The sequence below is a fragment of the Psammomys obesus genome, unplaced genomic scaffold (assembly GCF_907164565.1).
Source record: "Psammomys obesus unplaced genomic scaffold, mPsaObe1.curated_primary_1811, whole genome shotgun sequence".
Lineage (NCBI taxonomy): Eukaryota > Metazoa > Chordata > Mammalia > Rodentia > Muridae > Psammomys > Psammomys obesus.
In genome coordinates this window covers 13060211-13075740 of record NW_026596095.1, presented here as the reverse complement: position 1 = coordinate 13075740, position 15530 = coordinate 13060211, and the positions used below count along the sequence as shown (strand labels likewise).

The 15530-nt window shown below is 37.0% G+C and overlaps 1 protein-coding gene across 2 annotated transcripts in view; it reads right to left on the bottom strand.

Moving 5' to 3' along the window:
* The window catches only part of LOC129691974 (bifunctional heparan sulfate N-deacetylase/N-sulfotransferase 4), a 344209-nt gene extending 329065 nt beyond the window's left edge, over positions 1–15144 (bottom strand). For both annotated transcript variants that reach the window (XM_055628185.1, XM_055628186.1), the window contains exon 1: positions 14091–15144. In XM_055628185.1, coding sequence (XP_055484160.1) covers positions 14091–15068 — 978 coding nt within the window. In that variant the 5' untranslated portion in view covers positions 15069–15144. The remainder of the gene's footprint in view (positions 1–14090) is intronic.
* Between the last annotated feature and the right edge of the window lie 386 nt (positions 15145–15530).

The following is a 15530-nucleotide window of genomic DNA, read 5'->3' as shown; positions in this document are numbered from 1 at the left end:
GGCAGTGAAAAATCAGGGCTAAGTCTAAGCTGCTCTAATGCATTAGCCTGCTTTCTGATTTATAGTAGCAGTGACACATTCCATCTCCCTTAGGATTGTATAACCAAGATGTTATTTTCCATTATAATTCAATTTATCCAGAATCACTGCATATTTCCACCAGGAGTACGAAAGTATTTTGGCTTTTCGTTTTTTTTCTTTGTTTTTCTCTTTAGTCATTTTAAAGATATGAAACCATATCAGTGATACAATGATAGATATTTTAATAAAAGCATCATAGTTTAGGCTGTGAAGACAAATCATGTCTAAGCCAATTATTTAATTAATCAATATTTATACAATTACTGAATAATAAACATCATCTTGGAAAATCTCCAGTGCATCAAAGTCTGTGCCCACAACCTTAAAGATTAATTTCTATAAGGTTTTACATTTCCATCTTTTTTAGATTTAGACAGCTTGGTCACAGTTACAAAATACCTTATAATATTTCTTCTTTCCTATGTACTCAACTACTATAAATTGAGAAGGATAAAAGATCTCATAATTCTAACTGGGTCCTTCCCTTCATGTTTAAGAACATCGCTTTCCCAGAAATTACCTATACTACAAACTAATCAAAACATACTTACATGCTAGGCCCTTTAATATCTGGCCGTTTTGGGGTACAAAAAAATTCATGGACTGTTTAATCTTTAGAATGAAACCTAACTTGCATATAAAAACATTAGAATATTTTAAGCGTAAAACTCAACTTGTCACAGGTCTTTGGTTAAAGTAGACTTTTAGGGTAGTGGTGACTTATGTACATGGAACTGTTTAAAAACAAAAAAGAAAAAAAATAGAGCATACAAACAAGGAAACAAACAAACAAAAACACTGATACTTATTTAAAACAGTATTTAGGGCCTGAGGAGATGCTGAGGCAGTAAAGGTGTTTGAATATAAGCAAGAGGATCCACCACTCCCAAGTAAAAGCTGGCTTAGCTGAAAGGGCGGTGCACTCCTGAGAACACAGTACTGTTGTTTGTTTGTTTGTTTGTTTGTTTGTTTTTAGCACCTAGAGCTCTTTGGCCAGTCGGGCTAGTCAATCAGTAAATTTTAGTTGGAGTGATAACCCTGCCTCAAAAATCAGGTGTGGCTGGAGAGGTAGAGGAAGCTACTCAACATCAACTCAGGCCTCTGCATGTGCACACATATGTGCATGAAGTCACACATGGAAATAAACACACGGAACCTATCCACACATAAAAAAATAAAACCTTCCATAAGAATCACGAATTGATATCCAGGACACACACTGAAATGAAGCATATATGAAAACGTATAACCTACGAATATTATATGTAATAATATAGTAATATACAGAATAAAGTAAAATAATATATGAAAAAACACACTCCATGGTAACAGTGAGTTCCTATCCGGCACAAAGATTAAAATATGTATAAAGTATATGTACAAAGCACATGTATTTCTATCTAAAATTAAGCATGTTTACAATATCTAGTGCCACCAGGACGGTAAACTTGAAAATAAACAGAGCTGTTTCAGTAGACTTTAATCTCTGAATAGAATAATATTGTGAACATTTAGCCTCCTTCTTTTGTTACACAAACACTAGCATATTCTAAATTTCAGGGATATTTATGAGAGTGTTATTTGGTACATCTCACAATGATGTCAGGAGTCATATTGAAATTCTTATTTAAAGGGTCATAAATAACTAAAAAAAAAATGAAAATGTTCTGATGAATGACCCTTCTCTCCTTGATCAACACTACATCATTCTTAGTCAATCACTCTTTCATGTTTTTTTCAGCCCCTGAGAAATTTTTTCAGCACCTGCTTATTCCTGCTCTTTTCTTTGTCTCCAGGGGCTGGCTTGCAAGGGGCTTCCAGGAAAGAGACTGTCTCAAAACAGTAATTTCATTGATGTGAAAATGATTTGTCATCCTAGATGGTTCACTCAACCTGTTTTATTTCTTACTTGATTTATTTCCCTTAGTTATGCCTGCTACGGTTTTAACTATTAAACCCAAGAATTTTTAAGGGTACAGTGTCCCATTTGGTAGAAACAAAACAAAAACCTAAATTTTCTCTTTCAAAGACTTAAACATGGGGGCCTTACATTCAACAGGTCTAAAATCATTAAAGTTACTTGTCTTTTACTCATGCTCCCAATCTTTCAGGGACTTTTTCATACACGTAATAGATGTTGTCTCAGTGAAGGAGGCCACTGAAGCAACCGAGTTTTCCATTTATTTGCTCTTCACTGAGCACAGGTGGGACTTCAATCAATTTCAAATCATGGACTCTCCTGATATGCCCCTTTGTCCTGATCACCCTGGAGCTCAGATGATTGTATCTTAATGGTCAGTTATTCTGTCTAGCTCTTTCCTACTCCTTATCCCATTTGATTCTCCCCACTGTAGGGCAGATCTTCATTGGCTTTGTAGATCAATATAATCTGAAGTGAAAAGATAATGAACACATTGAGATTTAACTTTTTGCCACAGGAGCAAGTGAACCCAATCCTAAACCAGTATCATAAAATAAAGCAGTTATTCAAACTTTTATATTCTGTCTCTTTTCTACATCTGCTTCACTTTTCTTATTCTCAAAATATAAAACTTTGTTTCTTGTTGTATCTGTTGTGTCCTTATATAAAATTAACATTAACATAATAATTAATATTCTAAGAGTGATTATGATAAGCTTGTAGATGACTTAATTGTATTCTCAAAAACATTTCTTATGGCACGAATATATTTTTTTCTTTAATCTCACCTAAAATTACATCTCCTGTTAAATTAAGAATCTATGCAACTCAAGTGGTACTCTATAATCAATAGACACAAGTCTCTCTTGTATAGTATTAATGAAGCACTATATCCTAGTTTCAAACAATTTCCTCAAGATGTAGACACACTACATTTTATGTAACCTATCATATCCTTCAGTCAAAAATTGCCAGTCTTAAAGGAGCCTTGTTCTCTCAGAGAAGGCTTAGTTTGGGCTGACTTAGAGGTACAATGCACAGACTAGATGGTTATGCTACTCTGCTATTAGCTCATCACTAAGAGCTCAAAAACCACATATTTCATTAAGCTGGCCCTATGTCTTGAAAGAAAAAAAAATATTGTCACTTTTTTTCTGGTTCCAATGCTCTGTAGTAATTTGGTCATATCATGCATGATTCTTCCTTGAGCTGCAGATCGTTGTGTGTATATCTTCCTTTTGCTGGCAAAGCCAGAAACTATGCTTTACATGTTTTGACAGGGTCACTGGAGTCAAGGAGGGATGTGATGAGGGCAAAGAAGTAAGAATGAAAACTCGATTCACATTGACATCATCAACCTGGATGAAGACCTCTGCAAGTCTGATATCAGGTGGTTAAACACAGTGTAATTTGCAAAAAGGTTTCCTGGTGTAATACAATCCCTGGTGCTCAGGGAAGTGAAAATACATGGAAACTGAACTCAGAGTGCATGTCATGTCTTCCAAGAAGATGTCTTCTAGAGATAGGCAACCTGTTTTAACTATGGGCCTAGAAAAGGCTCTGGCCTGCTCTTAGTCATACAGACAACATAGAGGTCATTTGAGCTATTAGCCGCCTCTGGTCCTGGTTGTGGGAGCTTGTGGGAGGTCTGGCTATGCAGATAATGTGAGAGTCATTTAGGCTATTAGCTAGCTCCATTTCTAGTTGTAGGATCTTAGGAAGTTTCTGGCTGTCAGGGTCATCTTTAGGTTTATGCAATCCTGGTTGGGAAAGCTTTACATGGCCTGAACCTGCAGATCACCAAGCTGTTAATAACTTCTAATTTTCTGTCTTTTGGTTAGACATCCTTTCCTTTGAAAGAACAGTCTTAGATGCTCAACTTTCTGGTTTCTCTGGAGATCTATGGGTGTGAGAAAATTCATGCTGTGCTCCCAACAACTTTTGCATAGGATTTATGAAATGAAAAGATAACAAAGAAAAAATAATTAGAAGTAACTCGCAATGTTAAATTTAAACTTACAAAAATCACAAAATATTGGAATTTGAACAAAGTTTAAACATAATCATCTTAGAACTCTACTATTTTGGAAGAGAGTAAAATGACACTGGAGCTAAAAGAGACCAACAGTCCTGATTTTGAAAATGTAAACCCTCTGCAGCGTGTAATAATGCTATTAAGAATGCCCAGGGAAGAAGAGCCTTGAACTCATTGGCACAGGAGACAACTTCCTGAACAGAACACCAACAGCACAGGCTCTAAGAGCGACAATCAATAAATGGGACTTCATGAAACTGAAAAGCTTTTGTAAAGCAAAGGAAACAGTTGTCAGAACAAAACGACAGCTTACAGACTGGGATAGGATCTTGACCAACCTTATATCTGACAGAGGGCTGTTATCCAGAATATATAAAGAACTTAAGAATTTAAACAGCACCAAATCAAATAATCCATTTTAAAAAATGGGTACAGAGCTAAACAGAGAATTCTCAATAGAAGAATATCAAATGATAGAGAAACACTTACGTCGTCCTTAGTCATCAGGGAAATACAAATCAAAACGACCTGGAGATTTCAGCTTACAACCAATAGAATGGCTAAGATCAAAAACTCAAGTGACAACACATGATGGAGAGGATGTGGAGAAAGGGGAACCTTACTCCATTGCTGGTAGGAATGTAAACTTGTACAACCACTTTGGAAATCAATTTGGTGCTTTCTCAGATAATTAGGAATAGTGCTTCCTCAAGATCCAGTTATACCATTCCTAGGCATATATCCAAAATATGCTCAAGTACACAACAAGGACATTTGCTCAACCATGTTCATAGGAGTTTTATTTGTAATAGCCAAAAGCTGGAAACAACCCAGATCTCCCTCAGTTGAGGAATGGATACAGAAATTGTGGTACATTTACACAATGGAATACTACTCAGTAATTAAAAACAAGGAAATAATGAAATTTGCAGGCTCTTTGAAAACCCTCTGCCTCCCGAGGGGTAGCAGCCTTGCCAGGCCACAGAGGAGAACATTGTAGCCAGTCCTGATGAGACCTGATAAGCTAGGGTTAGATGGAAGGGGAGGAGGACCTCCCCTATCAGTGGACTTGAAGAGGTGCATGGGAGAAGATGATGGAGGGTAGGATTGGGAGGGAATAAGGAAGGGGGCTTCAGTTAGGATACAAAGTAAATAAACTGTAATTAATATAAAAATTAAAAATTTAATTAAAAACAAAAAAATAAAAGAAAAGAAAAAGGAGGAACCTTGGTAAGATGCTCAGTCTTCATTCGGAAAGGCAAATGGGACAGACATCGGAAGATAGAGAAAATAGGGAACAGAACAGGAACCTACCACAGAGGGACTCTGAAAGCCTCTACCCAGCAGGGTATCAAAATGTATGCTGAAACTCATAGCCAAACTTTGGGCAGAGTCCAAGGAATCTTGTAAAAGAAGGGAGAGACAGAAAGACCAGGAACAGACAGGAACTCAACAAGGAGACCAACAGAACCAAAAAATCTGGGCACAGAGGTATTTTTGGAAACTGATATTCCAAACAAGGTCCATGCATTGAGATAACCTAGAACCCCTGCACAGATGTAGCCCATGGCAGCTCAGTGTCCAAGAGGGTACCCTAGTAATGGGAATAGGAACTATCTCTGACATGACCTCAGGGGCTGGCTTTTTGATCATGTCCACCTGAAGAGGGAGAAGCCTTACCAGTCCATAGAGGAAGACAATACAGCCAGTCCAGATGAGACATGATTGACTAGGGTTAGATGGAAGGAGAGGAGGACCTCCCCTATCATTCGACTGGGGGAGGGGCATATAAGAAGAAGAGAGAGGGAGCATGGGATTGGGAAGGGATGGCAGAGGGGTCTATAGCTGGGATACAAAGTGAATAAACTGTAATTATAAAAATAAAATTAAATTAAAAATTAAAAAAGAATGCCCATAGAATAATATTTTTAGCCAATGCTAAAAATGAAACAATATGATATAAGCATGAGTATTACTCAGATCTCAATTTAAGATCAGAAATCATAACCAAAACTTGCACTTTCCCATGGTCATCTTTCTATATTTTGGTTTTTAAATTATGTATATTTGGAGAATGTTTTATACATGTGAGTGCATATCCTTGCAGAGGTCAGAGACATTGTAGTGCCTCAAGCTGGACTATAGAGAATTATGAGCTGACTTGCACAGATGCTAGAAATTGAGCTAGGGTTCTACGGTAAAATGGTATGTGCTTCCAAGTTTTGGGCCATCTCTCCAGACTTTACAGAAATCTCTGCATGAGCAATTTTCACAAAAGTGACCAGGATGGATACTACTGTGCTTGCACTCATTTCTACTTATTTTTAATCCTTATTTATTAATAAACTAGCAAACGTTTTGCCAAAAAGGAAAAGATAAAATATAACTGAACAATAAATAACACTTACTAAATTAAATTATTTGTTTACAATGTATAATATATTCTATGTTGAATGCCCAGTTTGATGAATGTATCCTTGGTACATGGTTTCTTACTTTTTTCATTCTTAGTAAAAAAGTTTACTGTTTGAAAATTTCTTTTTAAATGGAAAAACGTCCCTCTTTTTTCCCCCCAAAAGATATCTTTTAATGGAGCATATTCAGTCTTTTCCATTAACTAAGATAGATACATTAATCTACTTCACTGAAATCAAAAGGAAAAAAAAAATCTGTCTTGAATACAATGGCAGGCTCTTTGATCTCCCCAGCCCCAAGAGAGGAGCAGTTCTGCTAGGCCACAGCGGAGGACTTTGCAGCCAGCCCTGAAGATACCTGATAAAACAGGGCCAGATGAAAGGGGAGGAGGTCCCCCCCAATCCGTGGACTTGGAAAGGGGCAGGGAGAAGCTGAGGGAGGGAGGGTGGGATTGGGAGGGACTAAAGGAGTGGGATAAGTTAATAAAATGTAGCTAATTATAATAAACAATAAAAAAACATTAAAAAAGAATTTTAAAAAAATGATGGTGAAATATATCCTGTCCAGTGACTATTTTTTCTTTCAAGTAAACTAGAAATTGTCTGAGACCACTATTACATTTACCAAAATTTTCTATGTAGAGCCTTTCTCTTCACCTAATCAAAACTGCATGTTTAAAGAGATACATACATTCTTATAATTGATGTGGTATACATGTTGAAAGAGACTGTTAATAGCATCTGATGGTACTTATTTTGGGAGGCCAAACCTATCCCATTTTGAATCAGACCACCATGTTGAGCCTTAGCTTTTCGTTTTCCAGAAAGGCCCATTAAATGTCAAAGAAAAGCTGACCCAAAAAAAAAAAAAAAAAAAAAAGGCAACCAATCAGTAACTGCCCTGACATCTGGCCTGGGGATAAACTAGACAGGAGGTCACCAGTCCAATCCCCAAGGTTAGAACTATTCAGGAACATAAAAGTACCCCTTACTGTAAACCAATCCTAACAAAAGACAGACGACCATGGCTGAAAGTACCCCAACTAGTCTTAAAAGGAGCCTGCGAGAGCCTCTCCGAGTTGCCATTTTGTATGATTGCACCACCCCTGTTGGCTTCCTGCCTCCGTGGAATAAACGCTCTTTGTTTTTGCATTTTATTTGAGTCTGGGGTCTCCCTTCAGTGATTCTCAGACCCTCACAATTTATTGATCGTTAGCCTAATGAAGGTGTTGTAATAACGCCCCTCTTTCCCTCATCTTGTGAGGCCCTGCATGTAGTTATTCCCTGGAGCACTTGCTTGAGGCGCACCCTCATGGAGCGCAGAGTTGAGCTCCAGAGGACTTTTATTTGTCCCTCCACTTCCCAGGATCTTAGGACAGATCTTCTGCCTGCCATACTTCCTGCCATTTGCCCTACAGTGAACTCTGTACTGTCCCATACAGATATATATTTCTATGGATCTGAGCTACGCTCTTCCTTGTTTTTTCTCTGGGTGTAGACCTCTGCCTCAACCTAAATTCAAAGACTAAGCATCATCCTTAATCATTGTTTCAGAGTAAATAAGTTACTTTGTGATTTATTAGATATTTATTCTCTAAACAGTTAAAAGATGTATAATAATTTTCAACTAAATACTTTAAAACCCATGTCTAAAGCTGTTTCTTACGTATTTTAGCCCACAATTAATTGTATGAGAAAATTGTTTCACTCCCTAGTTTTGAAATTGACTTTTGTTTTTAAAAATATTAAAAGAGATTGTTTTATTATTAAGAGCTCAAGTTAAAGAAAAAAATACCATCTGCTGAGGTCATTATAAAATGTGTGATTTTCACACACACACACACAAATAAAACTTGAGATATCTTTTAATTTTTTTAATTAACATGATAATTTATGTATTCATGGGTATAGTGTGATATTTCTATACATACATATATATAATTATATATATTATATAATTATATATATGTATATATAATTATATATATAATTATATATATATATATTTAAGTCAGGACAATTAACATTTTCCAATCATTTATGTTTGGGTACTTTAAGCTCCTGTTTGTTAACTCCATATAAAACTTAAAGTAGATGATTATGAACTATAGGCATCCCACTACCTATATTGTAGAATTCTGCAACTTTTGTTCCTAACCGTGTGTTAGTGCTTACTGTAAAATGACATTCTGGCTCCCCACTCCCTGCCCTTTTTTCTAGCATCTAGTATTCATTATTCTACTTTGTATGTTTTTTGAAATGGGAACATTAAGCATTTTAGTCAAGCTATTGAAGCTGAAAAATTAGGTGGAAGCAGAAATGAAGAAAATGTTGTTGGGTAGGAAGGTGGCAAGCCAAACAGGAACAATATATATTGAAAAGTAGGAAGGATAGATGCATAAAGTTAAAATGTGACTGGATCACCCAGGACCTCAAAGTTAGTTTAATTTTATTACACAGGTCAGATCCTTTTGTCTTATATAAAGTAGCCAAGAATAAATGGATGTATTTTATCAAGGCTATGTAAGAATGTCAGCCTAGAGGCTGGACAACATGCTCAGCAGCTAAACACAGTGGCTGCTCTTCTAGAGGTCACTGATTCTGCCCGCAATACACACACAGTAGAAACTGTCTGTAACTCCAGTTCCAGGACACCTAATGCTCCCCTGGGACTCCATGGGCGCCAGGCACACATGTAGAACATAGACCTATATGCAGACCAAATACCCTTAAACATAAAATTAAAAATGATAACAACATACTATATATCTGATGATAAATGTGGAGGAAAGTGTAATAACTGAGTTGAGTGTAAACTAATACAGAACTATGAAAATCAATGTGGAGGTTTCTCAAAAAGTGGGAACTAGATCTACCACATGATCCGGCTACACCGTTCCTAGGTATGTACCCAAATGACTCTATACCCTACTGTAGAGATACCTGCCCATCCATCTTCGCTTCTGGTCTGCCAAAAATAGAGCATATAAAAAAGCCTAGGTGTCCATCAATTAATGACTGGATAAAGAAAATTCAGCATATTTACACAATGAAATGTTATTAATAAACACTGAAATTATACATGTTTCAGGTCAATAGATGGAGCTAAAAATAAACATTCTTAGTGAGGTAAACTAGAATAGACACCTCTGCCTCCCCTTGGAGAAGAGTATGCCTCCCAGGAACCTCAAGCAAACACTGCATGAATAGTTACAATAAGAGCAGGCACATACAACCACACCAAGGCTGGACAAGCCACCCAATAAGAGGAAAAGTGTCCCACAAGAAGGCAAAATAGTCAAGGACAGCCACCACTCCTACTATTAGGATTCCATAAGACACCACACTACTCAGCCATAAGTTATATAAAATCGACCTAAGTGAGACCCGTATAGGTTCCCAGATTTCTGCAAGTCTTTGTGAGTCCATTTCAGTTGATTTTGTGTTCTTCTTTGTGGTGTGTTCCTGACCCCTCTGGTTCCTCTGATGTTTCCTTCCCCTCCTCCTCAGGACTCTGCCTAATGTTTGTCTCTGTTAGTCTGCATTTCTTCTTCTCAGTTACTAGATGAAGTCTGAAGTCACTCTGATCTTTTTGATGATGATGGGCTAGGCTCTGGTCCCAGAACACTCTGAAGGCAGGATAAATTGTCAGTTGAAGATTTTGTTGCTGGATCGTTATCCAGAAGATGGTTGGTTTAGGCTCCATGTTCCTTATCGCTAGTATCTTTCTAGGATTACTCTCATAGAGTATCCATTTCACTGGGCTTTCACCTTACACTGAATGTATACTTTAATTTGGAATAGTCACAAAAGTCAGAACATTACTTAAGTGGCTGAGTTAAGCTGGTGATAGGAAGAAGAGGGTTGGGTAGAGGAGAAAGTATAGGGATATAAAAATAACACTAACAACATTTACAAAAAGATATATGGAAACTTACTATATACATACATATATATATATATGGAATAAACATATTTTCATATAGTATATAGGGAAATAAAATGGAGTTATTGTATAAAAGAGAAACAATATATCATTAGACATCAAAGACAAATAAAAAGCCCAGTTCTGGAAATGGGCTATTTTTATTGAAGTTGTTGTGCAGTGAGGTCCCATAGTACACAGACATTACAGACTATAGCCTATGCTACTGATTACACTCTACAACTTGAATTTATGACTCTATTGCTGAAGATACCATATACATGAGTCATAGAATGTGATGAAATCAAGCTTGTACAGTTCTGCAAGCTTCATCCTTCCTGGGTATTTTTCTAAGTACAGGATGACACTAAGTAAGCTACCAAAGGAGAAAAGGAATCATCATTCACATCCAGCAAACATGTGAGTTACAGTAATGACTAGGCCAGTGAGACATGGCCACTGGAGCAATAGTGATCTGAACGTCAAGGGAGTAGGCAATCAAGTTGGTTACTTGATTCCTTAAAGGATGATTTAGAATGTTTTTAGAGGGGGCAGGAACTCCACAAGGAGAACAACAGAGCCAAAATACCTGGGCCCAGGGGGCCCTGAAGAGATCTATACTTCAACCAAGGAACATGCATGGAGAGGACCTAGACCCCCTGTTCAAAAGAAGCCCATTGGCTGCTCAGTTTCCAAGTGGGTGTCCTAGTAAGGGGTACAGGGTCTGTCTCTGAATGAACTCAGTGGCTGGCTCTTTGATGATCTCCCGCTGGGGGGGTGCAGCCTTACCAGGCCACAGAGGAAGACAATTCAGCCAATCCTGATGAGACCTGATAGGCTAGGGTCAGATAAAAGGGGAGGAGGACCTCCCCTATCAGGATACTAGGGAAAGGGCTTAGGGGGAGGAGAAGAAGGGTGGGTGGTACTGGGAGGCGATGAGGGAGGGGGATGCAGAGGGGCTACAAAGGGAATAAATTGTAATAAAGAAATAAATAAAATTAAAAAATAGAAATTACATTCAATGAATATACACCAACATGGGCACATGCAGATATTATATTTTGTATATGATCTGTTTATCTACTCCTCTACCATCTTTATAGACACAGACTAAAGTAGTACCATAAAAAGCCTAGACCATTATATACTCTTAAGTGCTCCCAATTTTTCCAGACCAATTGTCAAACTGGGCCAGAGAGACTCAGTCACACATTTAAGCAAGAATTGTCATTTGTAATATTACTGTGTTGCCCCATCAATTTTATTAAAAATTCCTAACTTTGCAGAATAATACAAAAATATGTCAGTAGATGTGTGACATGCTTACACTAAAACAATTGGTGTACAGTGTGAAGGAGGCTGTGTTTAGCATCTTCCACTAGTGTTGGTTGGATGATGTCACAGTAGTGAAAAGTCCCATAAAACTAAAAACCATGAAGCTATCCAGAATTTTTTATAAATATGATAAAGATTATTTTCAATAAAACCACATGTATCCCAAAACTAAATACCGACAAGCATAAAATGTAAAAGATAAAAAATAATTTCAGCACTGAAAAGCAGTATTTTTTTATTTACTTAAACCTAAACTACATAGTACATAGTTTTCAGTTGTTTTTTTTTTTTAATTTCTGTTTCATTGTTTTTAAGGAAATGTTAAGTTACAGATGTTAATTCATGACTGATGACATCACATTACAATGAATTCATTGCGATCTGAAAGTATCTTAATTCAAAAATGCACTTGATACATTTTTTTTGTATTGGCTAGTTTTACAATAAGTTGGCATAAGTAAATGTCATTTGAGAAGAGGTAACCTCAATTAAAAAAAAATACCTCCATAAGATTGTGCTGTAGCCAGTCCTGAAAGGCATCCTTTCTATGTCAGTGATTCATCATAGAGAGCCTAGCTCATTGTGGGGAGTGTTATCCCTGGGCTGGTGGTCTGGGGTTCTATATGAAAGCAATCTGAGCAAGCCATGAGGAGCAAACCAGTAAGAAACACCCCTCCATGGCTTCTGCACCAGCTCCTGCCTCAGGGCCCTGCCCTGTTTGAGTGCTGTTCTGACTTCCTTTGAAGTATAAGCTTTTCAGCAATTTCTACATAGAAAAATTTTCCATCTTTGTTAAGTCTCACTATTCTGTTACTTTTCTTGGGATTATACAGTTTAAGAAACCATCAGAATTTTGTGTACCTTAGCAGTACTAGTGAACATCCATCAGTTTTTTTTTTTATTTCAAATTAATAATCTGGCTAGAGTTGAGTTGTTTAATTTAGTTTAAAATTATAAAGATCCTTTAATTTATAATGTTCTTTGGGTCCAAATTAGAAGTTGCTGTTCTTTTAGGTTTCATATTAGAAACCTAGCAATCTCAGACTATTTGAAATACACAAACTCTTCTAAATTTAAGATAAATTATTAGCATTTAAATTAATTGAAAGGAACAATAAGTACAAAAAATAACAAAACACAAAAATCAAAGGATTTCAGCTGTGATCAGTGAAACACTTTGTACTTGATTCAAATGATTTATTTGTAGTCAAGTGAGATGGCGTTTTGCTCATATACTCATTAGAAACAAGAGTTTGCTGGTCTGCATGTCAATCCAGATTGTTTTTTAAAGGTAAAGTAGTGCTTCTGGGATCAATACTTTATCTACTAGTGATCATAACATTTCAGTTGTTAAGTAGAACTCAGGGTTCATCTTTGCAAAGCAAACAGCTGAATAACAGAACATGGAAAGATAATATCACAACAATCTTTAGTTCTTTTATGACAACAACAATAATAGATTTCTGTTTATGTTTCCTAAAATACTTTGCACAGTGTCAGTTGACCCATATGCAAGACAAGGTAGGATTCAATGAAACAGTATAGGAGAATGTTGGACTGAAACTTAAAGAATTATTCTCAGAACTTTTTAACTCTGTAGTTAACCTTGTGTACTGTATTTTGTTACTTTTGCTGTTTATTTTTGTCTCTGTTACCCAGGCCATCTTTAACTCTTGCTGCACCCTACCAAGTAGCTGGAACTAGAAATTCATCACCATGCCCAGCTTTCTATTTGGCATTTTTATATATTTAGTAGCAACTACAAGGTCAGTTTGCTATTTAGTCAACTGAGTATAGTCCTGAAATACTGCCTATTGGCTCTCCTGTCTTACCCAAAACAATACCATAAATTAGTAGAGACAAAATGAAAGCTTAAGGTCAAGCCCCTTTAAAACTATTTTTGTTAATGCCCATGTTTACAACAGTATAAATGTTCCACACAAGTGAAAACTAAGCTTGCACGAGGTTACAGAAAAGACTGAGCTACATTTCATCTTGCTTTTCAACCACCCTTATCAAATCCAATGTACACAAGTGATTAGTTTATAAATAGGGTCCTATAACTATATATTTATTTCAGAGTTACAATCTGTCATACATTTCAATTTGGAGGTATTTATACGGACTTCTGTTGGGGATAAGAAGGTGTAGATCTACTTTTGGTTATTTCAGTGTTTCTATTCTACTTTGTTGGGTGTATCTCTCTCTCAGAGAGTGTGTGTGTGTATGTTTGTGTGTGTGTTATGTCTGCATTTGAGTGTATAATAGTTAAGGATTAACTTAAACTAGTGATTATGTTAAAGTATTTTAAAGATCATATTTTATTAAAACCACAAAGCTAACAAATTGCAAATGTAGTTGTTCTTTATCAACTCTTACCTTCACATCTTTGACATTCATCCTTGTTCCCTCCTTTCCCACAAATATGTCATCAATGTCCACAAGGATGTATCTGTCCAAGGACAATGTCAGCCTCTTCCCAGACAAGAAGGAGATGGCATCTATGAAGATGAGCTTGTGCAACCAAAAGTTCAAGTTGTTGCCAAAAAGAACTCGCTGGATCCCATCATGAAGCCCCAGATCCTGAATTATTGTCGCATAAAGTGTTTTGCTGGACAAGAAAGAGGCTGTCTTCTCTGTCTGTAACTCAGTTAAAAGCACTGGCTGGTAGGTAGAATGGTTATATTGGAAAACTGTCCAGTCTTCTCCAGGAAGCGGTCCCTTTTCAACCTTTGGGCCTTTGGTAATATGCAGCAGAGGAGACTGAGGGTTCACAGCGCAGTCCTTCAGAGCTAGATTATTGAATAAATTCAAAGGAAATCCTTTCAATTGTGTAGTTGGTAAGCTGTTCTCGTTGGCTTTATGAAAACCAATTATGCTAACACTGTATTCTATACAGTATTTTTCTAGGAGCTCCCGGTTCCATGAATCCATGCTGACGTACTTCAGAATATTTTCATAAATAATCAGTGTGTACTTCCCTTTGCCACTATCGGTAAGAGGTGGTATGTCTCCCTTGCCTGGAGCAATGACCATCTGGTACTGAAAACGGCTGGACTCCAAGATTGCTATAATATCTTGACCGAGTTGCGAATACTGGCTCTCTACAAAGAGAAGGACAGTGGGGTCAGTTTTGGATGTGTCAATAGGCTTGATGGTTTTCAGGTCTATGGACCGATAAGGGAGGATTTTGATGTCAGCGCACTCTGCTTCCGCAGTAGTTTCAATAAGTGTCATTTCCTGTTTGTAGCCCGAGTACAGGAAGTAGGCAGAAATGACAATGCTCACCAGGCAAAAGGTAGCTAAGAGAACAATCAGTGTTCGAAAGCTTCTTCGAAACCTCAAAATAAGATTCATTTTAAAAAACAAAATCAATGCTTTGGGAACTTTTTGGCTTCTTTTCTTAACGTGCCATGGAAAACATAGAGTAAGATGTTGCAAATTTCCCTTCCCAGACATTCATGTAACCATTGCAAATCATGGGAGATTTTCGAAGGGGTCACAAATGAGTCAAATCTGGTAGGCAGTGGAACAGGAAGGCAACAGTTGAGATGCTATATCCAATACCAAGAATTGCTGCAGAGTCCTTTAAGCATTTCTGAAAAAGAGGAGAAATGTGATAGCTAAGAGCAAAATGGAGGAATGTTCCCGTTCACGTTTATATGCTTACTGATGTCTTAGAAGCATATTAAAGAGTATTCTAGTCTTGTGAAAATGATAATATATTGAAAGCATTGCTGATAACTTGGGTCTTAATATTTGACACGGGTCCATTTATATTTTTATGGCTTCTTGAAAACTTCATGGAAGTCGATTTGA